The 24,539-nt window shown below is 44.1% G+C and overlaps 1 protein-coding gene across 1 annotated transcript in view; it reads left to right on the top strand.

The window, feature by feature from the left end:
• TENM4 (teneurin transmembrane protein 4) overlaps positions 1-24,539 on the top strand; it is a 404,484-nt gene that overhangs the window by 177,362 nt on the left and 202,583 nt on the right. Inside the window, exons 4-6 of the mRNA XM_034073053.1 lie at positions 14,104-14,356; positions 19,333-19,431; positions 21,508-21,743. Of these exons, the coding sequence (XP_033928944.1) occupies positions 14,104-14,356; positions 19,333-19,431; positions 21,508-21,743 (588 nt within the window). The remainder of the gene's footprint in view (positions 1-14,103; positions 14,357-19,332; positions 19,432-21,507; positions 21,744-24,539) is intronic.

The raw sequence follows: 24,539 nt of genomic DNA, 5'->3' as shown, positions 1-24,539 counted from the left end.
ATGCTTCATCCCTGGCAGTGTTCAAGGCCAAATTGGATGGGGCCTTGGGCAACATGGTCTAGTGTGCAGCATCCCTGGCCATGGCAGGGGGGTTGGAACTGGATAATCTTAAGGTCCTTTCCAGCCCAAACCACTCCATTCTTGAATGTGTGTCCATCAAGAATGGAATAAAAATCACAGAATCCCAGACTGGTTTGGGCTGGAAGGGACCTTAAGACTCATCCAGTTCCAACCCCAGCCACGGGCAGGGACACCTTCCACTGGAGCAGCTGCTCCAAGCCCCTGTGTCCAACCTGGTCTTGAGCACTGCCAGGGATGGGGCAGCCACAGCTTCTCTGGGCACCCTGTGCCAGCGCCTCAGCACCCTCACAGGGAAGAGCTTTTGCCTATGAACTCATCTACATCTCTCCTCTGGCAGTTTAAAGCCATTTGTCATTGAAGAACTCCCCCCAGTGCCATGCAAACCCTTTCCTTTTGAAATCCTGAAACACTTGAGCTCAGTCATCCATTGTTCATTGCCACCACAGGACCTGGCATTTCTCACTGGTCTCAGTTTTCCTGCTTTTCTGGTGTTGATCTCTGTACCATAGGCAAAGCTTTCACCAAATCTTTCATATCTCACACACATATTCCTAGCTAGAGACCTGGAGAAATGAAATGCTCAAGTTGATGTGTACTTAGTCACAAATCTTTGTGCTCCACCTTTTCGTTACTTCAGAGTTCACTATTTTAATGTACAAATGGAGCACAGGTCCTTTCATCATTTCATTACCTTTAATTATAGGCATAATCATCTTAATATGGAGCCCTGTTATTAGATGCTCTTAACTAATTAGTGCTGTAAATTACTTTAAGAATCTTGGCTAAAAGTTTCCATGCAATAAAAAACAGTATTTATGGGGTTTACATGTTTTAAAAGCATCATGTCCCAAATAGGGCAAATACCACTTCAATCCTGTGCTAGACACTGTGCAACTACACAGAAGCTATTGGCGGTTGTAACTGATGGCTTTGCTACTGTGAATTTAAAGACATAGTGGTGTAAATCCTCTGCTGCCCAGAGTTTTAATATGAGGTCAGGCCATCTCTTGGGCCAGAAGATGCCATCAGAGTTCAGTCTAGGGATTCACTTCAGGGAGCAGTCTGGTGCTTTGCCTATGGGTCTTCCAGGCTGGATTTAGGAAGGAGAGAGATGCAGAGAAGTTTGAGTATCTGCTTCCAACCCTGCTGGTTTATATGGCTGGTAAGATCTGTGTTTAAGGATAGTTTAGCAGGGATTGGGGAGTTCACATTTGGCTGATGGGGGAAGATCAGGGATGGTCCAGATGAAAATCAATAGTTCCAAAGGAAAACTGTAGAAGAAGAGATGAAGGTAACCCCATCCTTCTATCACTGATCCTTTCTTCAAGGTGAACCTTTCCCTGCCTTACTCTTGCTCTTCTTCTCTGGCTTCCTGTGTAATTTCTCAGTGTGATGGGGTTTTATTCCTCACCGCTGTATCCACAAACCCTCCTCATTTGTTTTTCTCCAGCAAGGCATCAAATGCTGATTAATCTCAAAGCATCCTCAGCCTCTAAACCTTTCCTTCGGAGCCATACACTTCCCTCACGGTGCACAGAACTTGCAGCTGACATCAAGAGGTTGTTGCAGATCAAGGCGAGCATTGACAATACAGGAGTTTTGCTGCAGATCAAGGGCAGGGTATCGCTGTGGGAGGTTCTGTACATTCCTTTCCCAATGGTTACACTGCCAGGGAGCCAGGCTGCTGGATTCCTCTCGGAGAACACAGATCTGTCCCTGTCACGGTTTGATCACTGCAACTGAAGGATGAAGAAAGTCCTGCCTGGTTTCCACTATTAAAGTTCCCCTCAAGTATTAAGGTGTTTTTCTTGCAGAAGATGAGTTGTACAATTCAGTCTTTACTAAAGTCTTTCTGAGTTCTGCTGTTGTCTGCAGCAGTCAGGGCTTCATCCTTGATGCAGAAGGTGGGATGGCCTGCCACTGCTGAGACAAATGATTCTTTCCTGTAATTGGGATAGTATCTGGTATAGATATGAAGTGCTTTAGGAACCCTTAGGATAAAACTAAGTAATCCAAAGCTCTATGCATAAAAATAGTGCATGGAATTTAAGCTTAATAGCTAAAAATATCCAATAATTATTCATTTAAATCATGTTATTAAGTAATTGTACTTCTGCTTCAGAAATCATAGACTCAAGACTGGTTTGGGTTGGAAGGGACCTTAAAGCTCCTCCAGCTCCAACCCCTGCCACGGGCAGGGACCCCTTCCACTGGAGCAGCTGCTCCAAGCCCCTGTGTCCAACCTGGCCTTGTACACTGCCAGGGATGGGGCAGCCACAGCTTCTCTGGGCACCCTGTGCCAGCGCCTCAGCACCCTCCCAGGGAACAGCTTCTGCCTCAGAGCTCAGCTCAGTCTCCCCTCTCTTGGGCAGGTTCAAGCCATTCCCCTTGGCCTGGCCCTCCAGGCCCTTGTCCCAAGCCCCTCTCCAGCTTTCCTGCAGCCCCTTTAGGTGCTGGAGCTGCTCTCAGGTCTCCCTTCAGGAGCCTTCTCTTGTCCAGGCTGCCCCAGCCCAGCTCTCAGCCTGGTTTCAGAAATGTATGTTTTGAAAGAAGCTCCCTCAGTAGACTCAATCACATGTGTTGTGTTAGCATTCCTAGAACCCTCTATCCAGTTATTCATCCCACTGTTTAATTTACAGACTGTGGTTTATGATGAGTCCACTCCAGACCATTCATCATTCAGCTGGGGGGGTAGGGGAAGCTCTGAGACTACAAAGGGAAGCAACACAAAAACCCTTTTATCCCACGTAGTTGAGTTATAGATAATAAAGTAGGTCTTTATGATCATCCCTTTAATTAAAGCCACCCATTTTGATACCCTCACAGAGTTGTGCCAGTTGGTACCTATGGCACACAGTAAACTACTTTTAACAAGATTGTCCCTAAAAAAGCCAGGCAGTATTTTAATACTACTCCATACTCCACTTGATTTATTCTGTTTAAAAAGAGATAGGGGGGTATAAATATAACAGGAAATGCTCCCAGGATGAAGCCAATATAATGTTTTTGTTGCTGAGTGACTAAGTACCAATGTTTGACACACAGGTTTCATATAGAGTTGAAATGTATATTGCCAGGATGCTTGAAGGTCATATAACATCCTCCTTATAGACCAAGCACTTGCAGGTCTTTGACAACGCACATATGATATGATGCTTTATTGTTATGATAAAGCCCTGGATAATGTACAGGTGTATGCATGTGTGCAGCATCTCCACAAGCTGCTGATCTTCATTTCTAAACCATGCCCTGCTCACGTTTTGTTGAACAATATCATAAGAAAGTGATTACTTTATTTTGACAGCTTTCCTAGGAAGCTCTCCTGAACTGCTTCACGAATGTCAAGAGCACTTAGAGAAAGTAATGAAAAGAGCCATGGAAAATTCATCTTCCATGATAATCTGAGCTTTAAAGTCACCTGCTTCATGCCAAAGCGTTATCTGAGTGCACTGTCACTCTCCTCAACAGCCCCATGCTGAGGGAATCCTCTGCTAATATTGGACTTCACTTACTGTTAGGAGTGGCTATTTCCAGACCTCATCATTACACCTGGCTTCACGGGTCTGCACCAATATTGTTAGTTTGGAGCTTCAGTTTAAAACATTCATGGACAGTTTTTCAAGTTCACAGATGCCGTTGACTGGGATAAATGGGAAAAGGTCCCTAACTGCTGTTCGTGCATCCCCAGAGCATGAGCAGCAGGTCAAGGGACGGGGTTCTCCCCTCTGCTGCACTTTGGGGAGACACAAGGCCAAGTGGAATGGCTTTAACCTGTCAGAGGGGAGACTGAGCTGAGCTCTTAGGCAGAAGCTCTTCTTTGGGAGGGTGCTGAGATGCTGGCACAGGGTGCCCAGAGAAGCTGTGGCTGCCCCATCCCTGGCAGTGCTCAAGGCCAGGTTGGACACAGGAGCTTGGAGCAGCTGCTCCAGTGGAAGGGGTCCCTGCCCATGGCAAAGGATTGGAACTGGATGAGCTTTAGTGTCCCTTCCAACCTAAACCAGTCTGATTCTCTGATCTCTCCATTGACATACTTCGAGCTATCAGTAACACAGTGGCAGTTTCACACATGAGCAGTTTGTAGACTTGTGTCTACCAAGTATGACTTGCAGAAATAGATATGCATCTTTCAGACCTTTTTCTATCTTCTGCACTTTATTAGAGCTGCTGTATAACCTGGTACAATGATTTTCCTCAGCTTCTCCTAGGACAATAAGCATTAGGATAATAAAGAATAATTCTGATACAACTTCCTTTTTGCATTTTCTTTCAGGAAAGCCAGTGCAGTCTTTGTGTTCTACCAGAAACCTTTTCATTTATTCCTTTTTAATTAGCCCTTTCTCAAGATGAAAGCCGATGGGCAGCAAACATCACTTTATTATAGGATGCCAGTAAAGGCAAAACCACCTCCTAGAGGAGCTTAGTTCTGTCTCTGTAGCACTGTATGACTTTGTGCATATTTATAACAAGGCAGAGAGCTATACAAAGGTACATCCAGAATAACAGGGTAAAAACCTATCATCAGAACATATAGGAATGTCTTTATAATCAGTTAATATTGTGGTGTCTGTTTATTTATAGTTGATATTGGAACTAGATGATCTTAAGGTCCTTTCGAAGCCTAACCATTCTATGATTCTATGGTTCTATGGTTCTATGATTCTATGGTTCTAAGATTCTATGATTAATTATAAGCTTGAGACTTATATCATAAAATGTAGATGTAAAAAGAGAAAAGAACGTGATAAATGAGCCTTAACCACAAATAAGACTCATCATGGCTATTTCCTCCTGGAAGTGTGTTGCCATTGGGGCTGTTAATAACAAGATACTAAGGGATGAGGTGTCATGGATAGACAGACAAACAAACACTGGGTAAACTCCATTGCCCTTCCGCCGCGACCAAAGCGCTGCATTGCTGAGGGTGCCTTGACAGATTCATCGTTTTGATTTTCTTTTAGTGGCCTCTTCAAGTGTTAATAAAAACATAAAATTTGATGTCTGTTTCCGAGTTATTTGGAGCGCAGCCTCCTGCCATGGCGCTACCAGGAATGTCAACTAGAACCTGAAGGGAAAGGTCATGGAGCCCCGCTCTCACAAATCACATCCCTGCGCCAAAGGGAATAAGGTTTTTCCACCTGTGCAGAGAGATTTTACACTTAACTGCACCCATGGTTTTGAGCAAATGAAATCAGGCAGCTTTTGTAGACAGGGCGGGGGGTGTAGGCATTAATCACTGTGACAGGCATCAGCTCTCAGCGTTGTCACCAGCTCGCGTTGCGCTTTGGAGGTAATTAAAAGAATTGGATTTGTTAAAGCTTTAAAGGCAGAAAAAGAAATGAAAAAGAGGATGGGGATGAGGGGCAACAAGGGAAGAAGTGGGAAACCAGTTCTGTGCTGCTGTTTGGTGGCACCGTGTGCAGAAGTTGATCCAAAGTCATGGTAAATATCTCCGTTTGCCAGCAGGGACTTGAATGGGTTCGTTTTGGTTGTTGCCAATGTGAAATTTCCCCCTTTCTTTCTGTAGAGTAAATAATTAAAATCATTAGTGCTCATTGGCATTGTGCTACGCCACATCATGGCACGTTCCGTAAGCACTTTGCTGTGAAAGGATGGAATTGTGTGTTTCCAGAGACTGATTCATTCACCAGCCTGGGATATGTACAGATGAAAAGGAAAGGGACAAACCCCTTCCTCAGCTCCCTGGTGGCTTTAGGAATTATGTGTCCCTTAGAGATCGGAATCCAGACCCAAAGCTTGCAAGTTAACTTTTAATGGCTTTAACCTGCTAAAGGGGAGACTGAGATGAGCTCTTTGGCAGAGGCTCTTCCCTGTGAGGGTGCTGAGGCGCTGGCACAGGGTGCCCAGAGAAGCTGTGGCTGCCCCATCCCTGGCAGTGTTCAAGGCCAGGTTGGACACAGGGGCTTGGAGCAGCTGCTTCAGTGGAAGGTGTCCCTGCCCATGGCAGGGGTTGGAACTGGATGGGCTTTAAGGTCCCTTCCAACCCAAACCAGTCTGGGATTCTATGATTGAATACAGTAAATTCTTTACATGTTTTTGCAGCATTTTAATCTTTCTCCCTAAGAGTTGGTGCCTGGTCCTGTCACACAGTCCAACTGCAGAGAACTTGTATCACTCCGTATTTGCAAAAGGACAGTCTCTGTATCATTACTGATAAACAGCAGTGTAAAACTTATATGAACCTATTTCCCCAGCTACTGTCAATAGCTTTGCTGGTGGAGCTGGGGATTTGTCAATCCTGTTGTTTGTGTGCAGCTAAGGCAGAGCAGTGCTGCAGTTTAGACAAGAGTTTTGAAGGGCATAAGCAAAATAGAGCCTGTTCATATCATTTTTAGGGAGAAACAAGCAGAAAATCAGGTCTATATTTCAAGGGTTTTCCAATATCGGTATATGAAAAAATAAAAAGGCAATATTTGACAGAGCTGCGTTGGCAAAAGCCTGAGTTTATTTACTATTACAGCAGCCAAAAGCACCTTTTGTGGAGGTACTTTGGTTTGGGGAACTGCTTTACACAAACACTTCAGAGAGTTGCCAGTGTAACCATACCAGCTAATGAGGTCTGGTTTGGCCACAGGGCTGAACTGTGTGGCTTTCTGTTTGCTTCTGTATTTGTCTCCATATGCTACTGTATGAAAGAACCACACAACAAACACCGGAGACAGCATGTGCAGGGAAACCAGTTAAGCTCTCAGTACAAAAGAGTTCCTCAGTGCCTCAAGTCAATGAAGTGCAGACATCAGAGAAACACGGCACATTTCTTTCAAGGATAACCTTAGGTGTAATAACAGTTGTGGTTCTTAAATGTGCAGTGGGGAGGCAGCAAATTTGAGTTGTTTCCATTTCTTCAGGCTTTTTATGCATGAGGGATGGCACCCAGCTGCTTGTGCTGAGCCTGTGCAAGTTGGACACCACTGAAAGGAGATGTGTGAGGGGTAATCATCCAAGTGGCATAGACGTTGCCTAAACCACAGCCACTGGGGTAGCCTGGCTGACTGCACATGAGGTTTAGGATTTCTATAGCACATATTGCAATATATAACTTAAAAAACAAAAAAAGACACACATGCTTTCAGCTCAGGGGGCATCAACACAAGAGGGACTTGGAGCTGTTGGAGAGAGTCCAGAGGAGGCCATGGAGCTGCTGCGAGGGCTGGAGCACCTCTGCTCTGGAGCCAGGCTGAGAGAGCTGGGCTGGGGCAGCCTGGACAAGAGAAGGCTCCTGAAGGGGAGACCCCAGAGCAGCTCCAGTGCCTAAAGGGGCTGCAGGAAAGCTGGAGAGGGGCTTGGGACAAGGGCCTGTAGGGCCAGGCCAAGGGGAATGGCTTGAACCTGCCCAAGAGAGGGGAGACTGAGCTGAGCTCTGAGGCAGAAGCTGTTCCCTGTGAGGGTGCTGAGGCGCTGGCACAGGGTGCCCAGAGAAGCTGTGGCTGCCCCATCCCTGGCAGTGTTCAAGGCCAGGTTGGACACAGGGGCTTGGAGCAGCTGCTCCAGTGAAAGGGGTCCCTGCCTGTGGCAGGGGTTGGAGCTGGAGGAGCTTTAAGGTCCTTTCCAAACCAAACCACTCTGATTCTGTGATTCTAAATGCCAAGGATCAAATGCATGGGGAGAAGCATGAGAATGTTGTATGTACATTTATAGAGTAGCCTTCACAGAACTGGATGAACTTGAAGGTCCCTTCAGCCCAAACCAGTATGTGATCTTCAGAAGCACCAACTTCCTACATCTCATGTGTAGGAAAGAAGGCTGCATGCTCCCAGTTCTTCAGGAGGTAGGCTGCGTTTTTCCTCAGTGTTCCTTTTCAGTAAGCCCAGCAAAAAACCTGGAGTCTGTAAGACTGCAAGAGAATTTGCTTACTTGGGCACTGTAGATGCTCCTTCCCATGTTTTTAGTAACTTACTTAAAAGCTTAAATATGTTATTTCAATGTAAGTAACTCATTTACACTCTGCCAGATATTCTGGCTTTTTTCTCCACTTTCCCTGTGTTTGAGGCAATGATTCTTCATCACCTCTCAGACTCTTAATAGTAATACTCTGCTTTGATTATATTCCTCTCTAATTCCCTTTTATGAAGATAAATAATGTGCTCCATGGGTTAAAAGACTGTGTATCGTCCTTTGACAGTGAGCTGGACCTTTTTAAAAGCATTTCTTGTAGGGCATTCAATTCAATCAGATGCATACTGATGAAAACACAACCACCCAGAGCTCTTGTTGACTATGTACAGGCAAAGCTTGACAGCCCAGCATCAAACAGAGCATTGATTTCAAACCCCACAGTCGATATTCTGCTTTTGAAAAGGCACATTGGCACTTGAGAGGAAAGTTTGCATGTAATGTAGACATCTGATGGGAAGGATGCAGAGGAGGTGGCTTGGTCAGACTTCATTTGGTGTATCTGTTGGGTTTATAAGCAGTAAAGACAAGGAAGTGTTGATATGGGCAGATAGAGAAGTGCTTCATAGGATCACAGAGTGGTTTGGATTGGAAGGGACCTTAAAGCTCATCCAGTTCCATCCCCTTGCTATGTGCTGGGATGCCTCACCCAATATACCTCAGTAAGAAGGTGTGATTCTATCTGCTGTATGGTTTCTAGGTTCCCCTTTTCCACTTGCTACTGGTTGCAGTCTGTAGGATGAAGAATTATTACATTCTTTACACATTTTATGCTGCTGGAGGTCAAGTTTGGATTTTGATAGTTACAGAGTCTTTCTTCAGTGGTCCTGCTATATGTAGCTTTACCAACAGTGTCTAAACTAGCCTTGGATAGCAGCTGAAGACATTCACAGGGACACTGTAGGTAATGTCAGGAACATTCACCTCAACTTTTACGTTCTGCAATTGTTTTGCTACCAACTTACTGTAGCATTCCTTGGAGGAGGAAATTCTCCTCTAGAATGGAGAATATCGGTAACAGCCCTGAGATGGAGCAGGGTACCCTCTGAGCAGACAGCAGGTCTCCCATTCTGATTTTCCTCCTTGTATTTTTCCATTACTTGCTAACTTGGGGGTTAAGTATTCTGCTGGCCTTTCATTTTGCAGATGCTGTCATTGGCTTGCTGTGTGTCAGACAGGGACCCTGCGTCGGGCAGGCAGTGCCACTTTTAACAGCAAACTCTCTGTCCCCCTACAAGGATGCTGGGGAAGACCTAGTTCAGTATTTCCTAGTCCACCCAACCTTAGGTGGCTCATCAGATCAAGGAGTGAAGGCACCCCAGCTTCCATACCCGCTGACACCCAAAGGGACAGGGAGCCCATGAACCATGGAAGCAGCCAGGTTGGAAAAGCCCTTTAAGCTCATCCAGTCCAACCATTCCCAGCACTGCCAAGGCCACACCTGCCCCATGGCACTGAGGCCTTGTCTCCACGGGCTGTGAACCCTTGCAGGGCCGGTGCCTGCAGCCCTGCCCTGGGCAGCCTGTTCCAATGCCTGAGCACCCTGTGGGGCAGGAATTGTTCCTCAGCTCCATCTAAAGCTGCCCTGGTGCAGCTTGAGGCCATTTGCTCTCGTCCCATCCCTTGTTCCTTGGGAGCAGAGCCCAGCCCCACCTGGCTCCATCCTCCTGTCAGGCACTTGGAGGGAGCCATCAGGTCCCCCCTGAGCTGAAGGTAGCTCCAGCTGCCTGGAGGGCTGTGGGTGTACATCTGCACCACACTGTAGCATGACCTTGGAGCTGAAGCAAGGCTCTGAGCTGCTCTGGCAGTTGGATGCAAAGTTCATTACTCCAAATAAGATCTTTTCCTCTTAACGGGTGGGATTTCTCTGTGTGTGGGTACAAACACAATTGCCCAAAGCCACACCACCAAGTCAATCATCACAACTGCTGTGGAGTTTAAGTTCGAGGCAGCAATGAGTGATTCATTCCACTTGGCACTATTACAGTGAGGAAAGAGAAATCTTTCCTGTACCTAACCCAGTCAGGCATCAGGCAGTCTGAACATGAGCAGACATACAGATGACAAACGTGTGAAGGAACAGGAGAAGGGGTTAAAAAGGATGAGAACCTATTTTTCACTCTGAGGTTTGCCCTGAACACCATCCCCAAAGCTAATGAATCAGAAAGTGTAATTGTTATATAGACTAATTTCAAATCAGTGCTACTCATTAAAGATTGAGGGAAGGAAAAGGAACGTGGGGTTCAGACCTTTTATTCCGATGTTGTCATTTGAGCTCCTCATTGGTAACCCTTTTATGCTTCACAGTTGCTCAATTCTTCATTCACAGGATTCTGTCAAGGCTCTCCAGTATGTGCCAAGTGCAAGCTTCATTAACTGAGTTGTCTTTCAGCTCTGCTTTATCTGTGGTTACCAAGCCAGGGTTAGTCAATGACATTTTAATGTTAAAAACCAAGCAAAACAAAGGCAACACAAAGACAACTTGATTTCTGTCGGTGGTTTTTGCAGTCAGATCTCCAATATTTCATTGTTTGAATCCTGACATGTTTCATCTTTGACACACTTTGGAGACCCGTTAGAGAAAATGAGGCTTACAGCGGTGTTCATTATGTTCTGAGCAATTTAGACTTCCAAAATGCCAGCCTTTCTTCTCCAAGTTGAACTTCATCTCTGGGTCTCTGTTTCAGTGGCACCTCATGTCTAAGACTGAGAGGGCTCCTTTGCTATTTACAGATCTCTTTTGTTGTCCCCAAATCATCCCCTAAACTGTGTTGCTTGACTCTGGAGATGTAGAAGTTTGGAGGGGCATGGAGGAAGTAATTTACAAGTTGTTTGGTTTAATCCTCACTACATTGTTAGCTTAGTTGGTCCTTCTGAATAGTACATGTCAGGTTTTTCATTCCAACAACAAGTAAAGAGGGAATAATAAACTCCATGTATTTTTGGAAACCAAAGAGGGAAACTGCAAGAAGGCAAATGTTGAAAATCATCTCTTTTTAAGCCAAGATAACTTACAAATAGAATCACAGAACCCCAGACTGGTTTGGGTTGGAAGGGACCTTAAAGCTCATCCAGCTCCAACCCCTGCCATGGGCAGGGACACCTTCCACTGGAGCAGCTGCTCCAAGCCCCTGTGTCCAGCCTGGCCTTGAACACTGCCAGCGATAATCACAGTTCCCTTTCTTGTAGTCCATTAATAAAGGTCTTAGGGAACCTAATACAATTTGTGTGGTGACCACAATGTCCTCCTCCTCTTTAAAGTCTCCCGAATCCTGTGGTGCTCTTGTCCCAGTAAAGGCTTGCTGTTAGGTGCAGAAAACTGTATCTGACTTCCCCTGTATCCTACCTGTGTGGTGGGATCTGCAAAGATTCAGTGCTGCCTGAGCAGCTATAAATATACAGCATTTATATATAATATATAGCAGGATAACCAAAGCATCTCCCATGGTAAGAGATTCATGCACATACATGATGAAAGAGAGCCCCTGCAGCCAGCTTTAAGGTTCTCCTTCCTATGGGGAAATATAACTACAAACTTTATCTCATTCAAACACTGTGGAACAAGTTACAAAGAGCGTGTGCAAATAAAGAGACAATTGCAATTGTAGGAAATCAGGAAAGAATTTGCTTTGTAGGCTTCCCTTATCCTTTGCAAATCCCATTGGATTGTTGGTGACTGCAGAGGGTAAGAACCTCAATAGTATTATTGCACCAAGAAAATCCTGCACAGCTGCAGTAATTTTCAATGGGAAGATTCTGTAGCTCGTGCTTTTATCTCCAGCTTCTTTCTAATGTCCATAACATCTCAGACTGGTTTGGGTTGGAAGGGACCTTAAAGCTCATCCAGTTCCTACCCCTGCCATGGGCAGGGGCACCTTCCACAAGAGCAGGTTGCTCCAAGCCCCTGTGTCCAACCTGGCCTGAAATAAAGTTCTTTAAGTTGAGAAGAAGGAATGAAAAAGAGATTGTGTGGAAGGGAAATAATTGCTAATCCCAGTCCAGGTATGTGAAATTCAGAAATGCTCAGACGTAATGTAAGTGTGCAGAATTTGTGTATGAATGGAATTAAAAATATTCAGGGAGGAAAAGCTTCCTAAATGGCAGAATAAAAGAAATACAAGCCATAAAATCCCATGAAAAAGCACATAGACCAGAGTAAGATAGATGTGCTGTCTTTACTTAGCAAAGAAATCACAGACGGTATGCAAGTAGAGAATGAAAATGATACATTTTTGCTTGATTCAAAAGCATTATCCATAATAACATCTGCAATGTGTCTGCAATAATAGGGTGCAAATTGAGATTTACATAGCAGATCTTTAGGAGCAGCCTCTGACTCAGTCTCCATTAGGGAAAGTCAGCCTGTATCAGGAGAACTTCGTGGAGTGCCCATTGCATATTCCAGGATTTACACTGTTTTCCATTCAACTCTGGGGCCTGCAGCATAATTAGAACATGAAGCTGTTGGGAGTTAGACCAGAGGAGGCCATGGAGCTGCTGCGAGGGCTGGAGCAGCTCTGCTCTGGAGCCAGGCTGAGAGAGCTGGGCTGGGGCAGCCTGGACAAGAGAAGGCTCCTGAAGGGGAGACCTGAGAGCAGCTCCAGTGCCTAAAGGGGCTGCAGGAAAGCTGGAGAGGGGCTTGGAACAAGGGCCTGTAGGGCCAGGCCAAGGGGAATGGCTTGAACCTGCCCAAGAGAGGGGAGACTGAGCTGAGCTCTTAGGCCGAAGCTGTTCCCTGGGAGGGTGCTGAGGCGCTGGCACAGGGTGCCCAGAGAAGCTGTGGCTGCCCCATCCCTGGCAGTGCTCAAGGCCAGGTTGGACACAGGGGCTTGGAGCAGCTGGTCCAGTGGAAGGGGTCCCTGCCCATGGCAGGGAGGTTGGAACTGAATGATCTTATAGCTCATCCAGTTCCAACCCCTGCCACGGGCAGGGACACCTCACACTAAACCATGGCACCCAAGGCTCTGTCCAGCCTGGCCTGGAGCACTTCCAGGGATGGAGCATTTTCCACTTATCTGGGAAGCCTGTTCCAGTGCCTCACCGCTCTCACAGTAAAGAACTTCTTCCTTACATCCAGCCTGAGTTTGTACCCATCACCCCTTGTTGTATCACTAGGTTAATGTTAGTTTTTGAACATACACTAATCTGATATTACATTGGTAGGATACACTGTTTTCAGATAAGGCATCAGATAACTGTTGTGTATTAATGACTTAGGAACAGAAACCTATGAAAATCAGGAATAAGTTACCCGTGTCCCATATACAGTATGCTGATCTGTCAATCTGTCTCCAGTTCCATCAAAGAATTTAGTTCTTCATTTCTAGAAAACAATGAAAACCAAAATCCTTGATTTTAGTTAAAAAAGAATAAAAATGCCAATATAACCAGCACTGGGTTGGTCTTTCCTAAGTATTTGCCCTCCCTCAGATTCTTGGCTAACACATACTTAGAGTTTTACTCAAAATATCCCTATCACTGATCTTTCTATCTTTCTTCACCATATGTTGTTTCATTTTCCTGACACCTCAAGTTTTTATGCCACCCGCATTTTTTACTCCATTTGAGTACATCTCTTCACAGCACAAACTATTGGATGTGGTTAAATTGTATAACCCTGACACAGTTTTATGGCTTTCCTTAAACTCCCATCTATGATTTAATGTGTTCTCAGTCATGTTGTTGACTTAACTATTGAAAGGTCTTGGGTAAAACTGGCAGAACAAACTTCACTGGGAGCTGTATATCCGTCATAACCTTGCTCTCAAGTGTAATCTATCCAGGCTGCTTGTATTTCTCAGGCTTTGTCACAAATCAGTGTCACAGATAGATTGCACTTTGCAACCTGTGGTTGTTCATCGGCGTTAACTTGGCTGTCAGGACGGCCTTTTTGGAGTGCTTTAAGCTCTCAGAACTTTTGGGCATGAAAGCCAACAATTTTCCTAGCTGGCTGGGGGATCAATACATATGTCATTAGAGCATATGGAACAAGGTTTGAGTTTGATTTAGGATAGGTGGCATCCCAGCCTCCCTAAAGTGCCTGCACATAAATGAGCGCCGTATGGAACAACTCAAATCAGGAACCTGAAAGATATTTTCCTTATGTTTTAGAGCATCCTCCAAATCTTCAAAATCATTCGAGGCTCCGAACTCCACCGCCTCCAATATCTCATGCTCACACCCCAAATCAACACCACGCGGCCTCCATCAATTCCCTAAACAGAGGGAACTTCACTCCACGCAGCAATCCCAGCCCAGCTCCTACGGACCACTCTCTTTCTGGAGAACAACCAGCCAGTGCTCAAGAGCCAGCCCATGCTCAGGACAACTGGTTACTCAACAGCAACATCCCACTGGAGACCAGGTAAGTCATTCTCTTTGGTACTTGACGATGTTCTGACTGTGTGTGCTAAGGATTTCATGGAAAACATGTGCATCTTTATAGCTAACTATTCACTTTATGACCTGGTGTTTGGCTTATGTATTTTGAGCTGTATCTATTATTCCTTGTGTCTTTTTATTTGGACTACGAGAAGGGGAAATTGCTCTTCTTTCCTAAACAAAAATAGTTGTCTCTAACAGCTGCTCATAAGGTTATTTTCCTCATTTAAAATCAGGAAGCATAGATTAAAATGTTCCTGGTTTTCTTTCTTTTACTTTCCTTTAATGTCTTTTCTTTCTATTTGGTAGGATAAATCAATATCCTATTTAAGAAACTGAAATCAGTCAATACATTGAAAAGGTTTAGCCCTCTAGCTGTGCCTCTTCAAGCAGGTGTTTCTGCAGTACATCATTTAGGAGCTTGATCTTGTTTTACCTGATGAGGAGAGGTTGACTGCAACATTAGTACCCTACAACATTGCTCTAACAAGCATGAAACACCAGGTTTCACCAGGGCATCAGTCAACTAGTGGTGTTTCCATTTAGCTCTTCAACTCTTTTCCACCTATACCACATACGAAGGATACAACAGGGATGCATGGAGTTGTTCTAGTTCATTGCTTCAGTTAGGTCCTATGTAGGTTCTGGAAAAGGGAGCTGCCATCATCCCTCAGCCTCAGTCCTCCCATCCGATGGTGAGTGCTCCACTTCTTGATGTCCACTGGAAACTCAGTTTTGGCATCCTCCAGAGCTTTTGCTTTGCCATTTCCTTTTCTACTGGGAAACCACTGGAGATGCTGGAGTCATTAGTCCTCATATGTGGTGTCTGGAGAGAAGTCTTCAAAGCCAAACATGATGCACTTACTTATTTGCCCTTTTCCTCTCATTTGTCTTGACTTCTCAAACCAACAAGAAAGATTTTAGACAGCAACAAGCATACAATAAGTGAAAACTGAGCCATGAATTTGTCACATCCCTGCCTGTGGGAATCTCATTGAGGTCCTGGGACAAAATGTACCAGCTTTGCCAGCTCCTGCTAAGAAAGTGGTTTGTCTGAGGATGAGCTATGTCTGCTGGCCCTCTGAAACTTCCCAAGCAGTCCTCAACATCACATTTCATGGCATTGAAGGGTAATTTATTTCTCCATGGCTGCTTTATTAAAAAGGCTCATGTAAAAACTGGATTCAGAAGATTAAGGCAAAATTATAAGCAAGTACTTGCAAGTGTGATTTGGCAACAGTTTCAGTAATTATATTGTGTTACTCGTTCTTAAGTATATATACCCAAGCATTGACTTTTATGTGTTACTTCTTTTGAGAAACAAGGAAGAAAAAGACATTAAGAAATACTTAGGCCCCACTCCTGCAGCCCTTTTGTGAATAATCTATAACTGTGGAGGAAACCCTGTGCCTTCTTCTAAAGCATGTTGTGAATTCTTTGGAGAAGACGTAATACACTGATTTAATAGTGACAAGGCATCCTCACGTCTGACTGGGGTGTCTCAGAACCTTACAGCTGAGAAGGAATGTCCTTGCTGCTGGGTCAGTGGAGAAATGTCAGAGATAGATAAAAACTCTTTGCTGAAAACATCCCACTTCCATTTGTCCAGTGCTGTTGGTAATTTGAGAGGGAGATGGAGAATAAGCTTTACCACATCTTAGTAAATGCAGATGTTTATAGACAGAACAATTATCTGGGTAGTCCTGGACTGTTCCTGTTAAATTGAAGTGAGTACATCCTTAAAGACTCCCCATGAACTCATTGTGGATGAAAACTTATGAAGATCTGAAGCAGAGTGTTCATTCTACAAGTTGGGTTGGTCATATTATTGCTGTTAACCACAGCTGGAGGTCTGCCCGCACCAAGAGGTCTTCTGCATCATCTGATGATTTCACTTGCGTCGCAAATTAGTCACATTTGTAACTGATCCTCAAATTAGCCATTTTTAATGCATTAGGTAGAAAACAGGTTGATTCAAGACTGATTTGGCTTTAGACACACTGATGGTGTCATTTTGCCCAGTGTCCCTTCAGACAACAATCATGTTGGAAAAGAATGTCTGATTCCATGCCAAACAGCAAATGAGCACATTTATAGAGCATGACTGGCAGGCTTTTGTTCCTTCATGAGACAACATGAAGAACATAAAACGTGTTCTAATGGTGTCACAATACAAAGAGGCTGGGCTGCATGTATTGAGCAGTGAATCTGTGACAAACCTCCACCTCCATAGCCTGCTCTTCCAGCACGCAGAGGTCTTCTGTTTCCTTCAATTGGAATGTTATAGCCTCCAAAGACCAGGCTTCAGAGCTGTTTAGCAAACTTGGATGCTGACTTCCACCTCCTCCATGAAGATGACCTTCCCACTGCAAACATTGTGAGAACCTTCACCTAAGAGAATGAAATGTCCAATATGTAAAAAAATAAGACATTAATCCAAGAATTAAGGCCTTTGAAGTATAGCAATAGGAGATTAGAGTAATCTCATGTCAAAAATGGAATTGAATTTCCACTGAATATCTGTTCTTTTTTGAATCCTTTATTAGTCAACAGAGAGAGAAAACATGAGGAAAATGCTACATCTTTTAAACAGGGATTGTCACAGGCTGTGCAATGTGCCTACAGTTAGTTTTACCACTCATTTTGACTGCCCTGGGCTCCAGGCAGTGCTCAGAACCGTGAATTTAGGGTGATTTGTCACTGCCTGGGAATACCCACTCTGAAAGTCAAGATGTGGAGCTCATGTACACAACTGCCACCATCACATCCCTGTATCTGAGAACTTTTTGTGTTGCAAGAGGAAGAGTCCTTCTACTGTCCCTCCTTTTCATTAGTTTCCCTTTACTCCCTTCTCTGTTTCTCCTCTTTCTTTTCCTCTCTGCTCCCTTTTTTGTTGCTTTAAAAGCAATATATTACCAAGGTTCTGATGAGAAGATCTTTGCTCAGCAGTCACTCCTGACAGGTAAGTCAGCTCCTCCCATACTTATTCCTCATTCTTTCTTCTTCTGCAGCCTCCTTTCTGTTCCTTTACACTTGACCTTGCAGGAGCAAATAAATGCCAACTAGATGGACGTCTAGTTGACAAACCAACAGCTTCCTATTCCCAGGGAATTTCATGTGGTAATCATGTAAGGTCAGCTTCTGCCACTACAGCTCATAATGAGAAGGGAGAATGTTGTGTAACTAGACAGCTATTCACAGGTAATGTCCAAGGGAGCAGACTCTGCCCAGCCTTCAGAGAGGACATTCATCACCCTGATGACCCAGCGACCTCTCTGTTGCAAAACCATACATGATATGATTATCTAACCCTGTTTTATTGACAACTGAAATTCATGGAACGGGTTTGACATGGATTTTAACTCCTGATGAACTTGTATTGATTGGTGTGTTGCTAGATTCCTTGCCTCTTACCCATTCAATGCTCAGTGCATGCACACACATTGCTTCTTTCTGCATTGAATTCAACATCCAACCTTTCCTGCATTCCCAGGGAATGTGAGGAAGCTGCAAACACTTGGGGATGGATTGATGTCTCAAATGTTATGGCACACAGCTCATGCATGTTGATCCACTTTACTCCAAAGCTACAAGTAGGAGTACTTTTACCTTCCTTCAGATCAAGGTGTAGATCTATTCTGTCAAAACAGCCCAAAGGCCTCCAAAAGCAGTGAGTTGAGCTAAACAAGTGCTGGCATTAGCAACAGGAAGAGGAGGAGGTAGAAATGAAAATGAAGATTGAGGATGATTTAGAAGAGGTGACATCAAGGCTGGTATAACGTGACAGGGCTGGTCATTCTCTTGGTATAGCATGTTACCTGAATCCAGTTTCTTTGACAGAGGAGTTCTCATTTGAGTTCACATCATGTCACTTATATCCTGTAAGTGTTTAATCCTGCCTAAGTGATAAAGTGTCACAATGCTGTTATGTTCCTGGTGCTAATTTCAGCCTGGGAATTGATTCACATTCAGGCTTAGACTCAGTTTTGATGCTGAAAACAGACATGGGCAAAACCAGGAATGTTCTTTTGCCAGGTCTTGAGAAACAAGCCTGAAGGTGTAAAAGACACAGTCTGTTCCCAGCTGTGCCGCTGACTTAATTCTCTATGTTCCTTCTATTCCCCTCCAGAAGTACAAATCCATTTAGTATATATAGACCGAAATGTGACTCATCAAAGTACCTGCCAGGGAGGCCAGGGATTGCAAAATGCCACTGTTGTATGCAAAGCCAAACCCAGGCTTTTGCACCTGCAGACCCTAAATATCTGTTGCCTGTATTAGTCATATTACAGCCAGTACTCTGATATTGGAATTTGGGTTACAGCATAGCTATTTTCCAGCTTTTATCTGCTTATCATGGGAAACTTTTGCTTGGAATGCTCATCTTCGGCATTTTGAAACTTCTAAATAGCAAATGATTGCTCCACAATGGAAAATAAATTAATCAAATTGATAACTCTAAAGTTCTCAAATGGAAAACTGAAACTTAAGCAAAGGAGTGTCAGATTTGCCCTGGAAATCCATAAGGATGTTAGATTTAAGTACTGCCACAGTGGGCTATAGATGCTGCACTGTGCCCTTTCAAAGGAACAATGAGATGGATGCAGGAATTTAGCAAGGTTAGAGCTGTTTCCTGGGTTGAAATCTGCTCTTCTGAATCCAGTCTTGTGTGTCACTGGCAATAGATAATGTGAAATGAACAAATACATCAGCTTATTTTACACATGCACATGGGCGTGTGTGCTTATATGTGTGTATATGCATATATACAGTGTATAGAGGGAGAAGTGAACACTCTTAGAAGCTATATATGTATATGTGTAGCATCTTATACATATAAATATATGGTCCATCATTCTAATTCCATGCACAACTGCACTATAACCATTGTGGTTTATAAGATCACACTTCATATATGCATGACTCACTGGCTTCATTCATGTTTCCATATGTATGTAGAAACATAGCAAAGCAGACATTCCTAGAGACATTGCAGGACAACCTCATTGAGATGGACATTCTCACCTCCTCCCGACATGACGGTGCTTACAATGATGGGTATGTGACACTTCCGTGGTCTTCCTGTTTACTGTACAGTCATTATGATCCTTGCATGAAAGCATTTGGTCATATCAATGATGTTTAAGGGCAACACCATTGCTCGCCTCTTCCAAAGTGGCTTTAGAACTGAGGTTCTGGGGCTTGGAGCATTGTGTCCTGTCCATATTAATGGCAGATTCATTAATATGCTAGTGAGCCACAGCATGCTGCTTGCTTTTTTCCCCTTGTTTTGAAAGCCATTTCATTAGCAAGAAGTACCTACAGCAATTTTGAGTCCCATATAAACTAAGATTAAGCTAATTTCCTTAGAAATCTTAAACCATTTTTGTGCCAGCAGCCTGATACTTCATTGTTAAACTGATATTTGCCACATATCTAATCTCATAAGTGTCTGCTAGTGGTGTGTGGAAGCCAAACCTTTGTTTTTGACTTATCCACCCACTCTGGCATCTTTACCTAACATTTGGTCACTTAACTTCTAAGTTAAAAGCAGTTTTTAACTTGCCACTTAATGCCAAAACTGTTGACCTTGTTGTGCTGGTACTTTCTAATTTGATAGCTATCATTAACTGAAGATCTAATTGATGTTCTTGAACACTGCAGGTACCTCTTTGCTCTGAACAGATACATCTGTGCCTAAATACTTTCCAGAAACACGGGATAGTATCTGAGTCTTTGTAAAAAGGAATGTTTTGATGTAGAGCATTAGTGGAAATAATGACTCATTCTCTACTGCTCAGCAGTCATGCTTGGAGTACCAATAAACCCATGGCTGGAATACTGCAAACACCTATTTGGGAGAATTATGTGTTTCTTTATTTTGCATGAATCAGTGGCTTTTCTGCATGGTGATATTGCTGCATGTGACATTTCCCCCTGTGACAAGTGGCTTCGAGGGGAAAATAAGAGTCACGTCTTCATCTGGGATAACCCACTGGCTTGACTGACTCCCATGGATCCATGCTGATTGCATCTACGCTGCCTGCAAGTCTGGCTCTGTAAACCACAGCAGAATGTGCAAACTGCACTGGGGCTGTTCCTCAGTCCTCACAAGCTGCATTTTGGCTTCACATCAGCATGGTGATAGGCGAGTCAGATCTGTTTCCCCAAGTTTCATACCTGGGATTTGAATGCCTTGTGTTTCATGATGTCCCACCAAAATTAAGTTTCTCATTTAGGATTCCTGTGGAGAGAACTCCCATTGGGACATCTCATTTCAGGAGCTCATGGACTGCAGTGGGTTCTTTTTGTGCTGACTTTCATGAGCCTCACCCAAGGTCCTCATAGGCTGGCTCTCAGGCTGTGTTTGTAATGATGGGCAAAATACGGTGCCTCCCAACGTGTCACTGGACAGGAAACGCTGTTGCCTTTGACAGTTATTCACACTTTTTAAAGGCAGGCATCAAACGGAGGTGCTCTGGACTGCTTTCTGCGAGCAGGGGCCTCTCCCCACTGGCCACACACAGGACTTGAATCCTGGGCTTTGATGCCTTTAGCCGTGCCATTGTCCCACGCTTAAATTTGCCGAGCGGGGGCAGTGTGAATATTCCCCTCTGTGACAATTTGGGTGCTATGGAATGGCTTAAGCTCTCTTTCCCCATCTCCATTCACCGATGCCATCCCCCCCCCCCCCCAAAACGCTGTCATGCAGAGATCAATGAATTGGTAAACACCCTCCCCTCTTTAATCCGACCTACGCTTCCCTTCAGTCTCCATAGGGAATTTCTATGGGAGCGTGAGCAGGCCCGTGCCACCAGTCTGTCGTAGCTGTGCTTGGGGTATTCATCTCACTCTAACGCCAGCTGTTCCACAGAGAGGACTCCTGCCCTTGAAGAGTCCCCTGTGGCATTGTTGGCACTGTGGGTTTTCATTCTCTTTTGATTTCCTTTACTCTGTGTGACTCGAGTTTGATTTGGATTCTTTCTCTTTCCGTGCATGCCATCCATGTCCGTAGCCAGCATTGTGTGGAGCTGCTTTCCTCGTCCCGGCAGCAGTCGCCATCCTCCCACCCCACATCTCCCTCAGCTTCGACTGGTGTGAAGAATCACTTGCTGTTGGTCTTTCTTCCCTCAGGCACTTCCTGTTCAAACCTGGAGGCACTTCTCCCCTTTTTTGTACTACGTCGCCGGGATATCCCTTGACGTCCAGCACTGTGTACTCACCTCCCCCTAGGCCCCTTCCCAGAAGTACCTTCTCTAGGCCTGCCTTTAACCTGAAGAAACCCTATAAGTACTGTAACTGGAAATGTGCTGCCCTGAGTGCCATTGTCATCTCAGTCACGCTGGTGATCCTGCTGGCGTATTTCATAGGTAAGCTTGTTTCTGTTGGTTATTTCTATGCTTTTCTTCCATTTCTCTACAAACCCACCCATAACACTAATGGTTGGGAAGAAGAGGGTCAGGTTGTGGTACAAAGGGATGGGGAAATAAGATCTCTGTTGGCTTAATTGTGGTTACAGTGCTATGGTGCAGAGCCTAACACATGTCATGAAGAGCATAGAGCCAGGGGAGCTTAGTAAAACCTGAGTGCTCCCTTCAACGTATGGACTGATTCCATTCTATTACATAAAGTGTACCTGGAGTGAGACAAACCCACCAGCAGAACCAGTTAAAGCAGGCAGTGAAGTCGGTGTCCCAGTCACATCCACATCCATGGGAGTTCTTCACCATTGACTTTGATGGGACAGGATCAGAACTAGGATTCTTACAAAAATGCAGGTTTATTCTATCTTTTGGTGCCACATGCTAGTCATTTCACCAACTCTATTGACGTTCACAAGGGTGACTGGGAGGGTGGAGAAGGACTGAGGTTAGCCTGGGGTCCAACAGAGCCTTTTTTGACTAGAGGAAGTTGGGGTGGCAAAGAGGGGATTATTCTGGAGCTCTGCATGACCTGAATTCCTTTGGTCTATAAGGGTTGTCAGTGTTCACTGCAAAACATCATTCTCGGTGGTTGTTGGAAGAGTAATTGAACTGTTAGAAGTGAAAACTGTGGTTTTCAGCCTGTAAAGTCGGGGTGTTACCATTAATTTGCCTTCAGTTAGATGTGATATTTGTGTTATAAATGTCTCTCAAAGGTCCCTTCCTAGACTTATGTTTAAACTGTCTGTAGCTTAAACTCTAGCTGTCAGACGCTTACAGATGTGATCATGGGTAAGAAAAAAGCCCATTTCTCATGGCACAAATGAGCCTTTTTGATTTCACTCTGACTTCCTGTACACTAATGATCTATAAAAGGTTGTGGTTAGAATTACAAATCTGAGCCTGGATCGAAAGATTTCTTGCTTTCATTTCACATGAGTATAATTAGCACCACCACAAAGGATTGCTCTTCCTGTGTTCCTTTTATGTACACTTCTTTAATGACTGATACTTTTCCACTCCTGCCTTGCATCATACTCCAGCCACTTTTATGTGCTCCTGGAAGAGGAGCAGGAATGATTAATTAACCAAGCTGAAATCAGCAGCAGTTTGATGAAATATGCACTCAGCTTTCATCATTTGCTATGTACATTTGGACTCACCTTTCTCATTTGTCTCCTATTCTCCTTATGCCCTGAACATGGTTCCTTTGGACATTATCTCAGGGTGTCAGAGGAGTGTTATAACTCATAGTAGCGGTGCCTGCTCATTCCAACAGAGGAGGTGTGTGCTGCTTGATAGATGGAGATGAGTTTGGAACGCCGCTCGGTACTCCCCAACTCAAACCCCTTTTCCAGAGTCCTGAAAAGCTCAAGCTCCTCTTTAAAATCCCAGTTAATGTGGTTAAAAGGTTAGGTCCGTTGAGTGCTTTCCCATCCTGTTTTTTAATCCACATAAATTCCATGGCCTTTACCGGGCTCCATGGATGGCTGGCGAGGAGCCAGGAATGCTGATCAGGTTGAACTGCTGTAATTATGGGTCATAATTACTAATTTCTAAAGGAACTATCAATTATTAAAAATCAAACTCGATGCTTCACTGCAGCATAAACATATTTAGCCAAGATTGTCTCTACCAGAGCCAGAGTTCTAATCAACAAGCGAAAAGGCAGCTCTTTAATTAGATTTTGATGAAAAATTGTGTTTAATTTCAAGTATAATCAATTATTAATTACTGTAATGAGTGACTCTGGCGGGGTTTACTAATTAACTCATTTAAAAATTATGAATAACCTTTTCATTTGTAATTATTTTCTACATCCTGTCAAGGCACCCGTGAGAATGGGATCACCTAAACCAGGAGACAACAACTGAACTGGGGGGTCAAAGCGGTTCTGCTTTCACTAAGTTAAGCTGAGGCCTGTTGCATTCCTTTAAACACTGTCAGTTCTGAAGAGGGATTTGTTCATTCCTTTAGATAACCTGGTCTGGTTGCAAAACAAGTTACTGGTTTTCCTTCAGTTTTTGCTTCTTTTCCTCTCTGTATTTCCTTAGTTACATCTTCTTACAGATCAGAGACTGCAGTGATACGACACGGGGTGATGGGTTTAAACTTAATCAGGGAAGTTCAGGTTGGATATAAGGAAGAAGTTCCTTACTGGTGGTGAGGCACTGGGATGGGTTGTCCAAAGAAATGGTAAATGCTTCATTCCTGGCAGTGTTCAAGGCCAGGTTGGACAGAGCCTTGGGTGCCATGGTTTAGTGTGAGGTGTCCCTGCCCATGGCAGGGGATTGGAACTGGATGATCTTAAGGTCCTTTCCAACCCTAACTAATCTATGATATTGTGATTCTGTACCTGTCCTCATTTAAGTATTATCTTTTCCTTTTCAATGCTATGGGGACTGTTTGTGTGGTAAGGTATAACTTAATCATGAGTAAGAAAGTCTAATCTGTATAACAGCTCATGAGTGTCGGGAGCTTGGCTACTTTCCATCTCCTCTTGTTAGTTAAAGCTACCATAGAAATTATCTTTGTAATGACCATTTGAATCCTCCAAAGCAAAGTGGGGTCATTGGAAAGGCTTCCATTTAAGTGAATGGACTTTCAATCAGATCCCATGGCAGTGGTTTGGCATTTACTCTGTTTTTCTGTATACTGATCACTTAATGGAAGTGATGTCTCAAGCTTCAGGATGCTCTTTACAGCATCAGGCATGTCCTAGTCCTCTGTTTAAACGTTAAAAAC

The sequence above is a fragment of the Melopsittacus undulatus genome, chromosome 2 (genome assembly GCF_012275295.1).
Source record: "Melopsittacus undulatus isolate bMelUnd1 chromosome 2, bMelUnd1.mat.Z, whole genome shotgun sequence".
NCBI lineage: Eukaryota > Metazoa > Chordata > Aves > Psittaciformes > Psittaculidae > Melopsittacus > Melopsittacus undulatus.
Note: the sequence above shows the minus strand (reverse complement) of the source record. Positions and strands in the feature narration are given on the sequence as shown.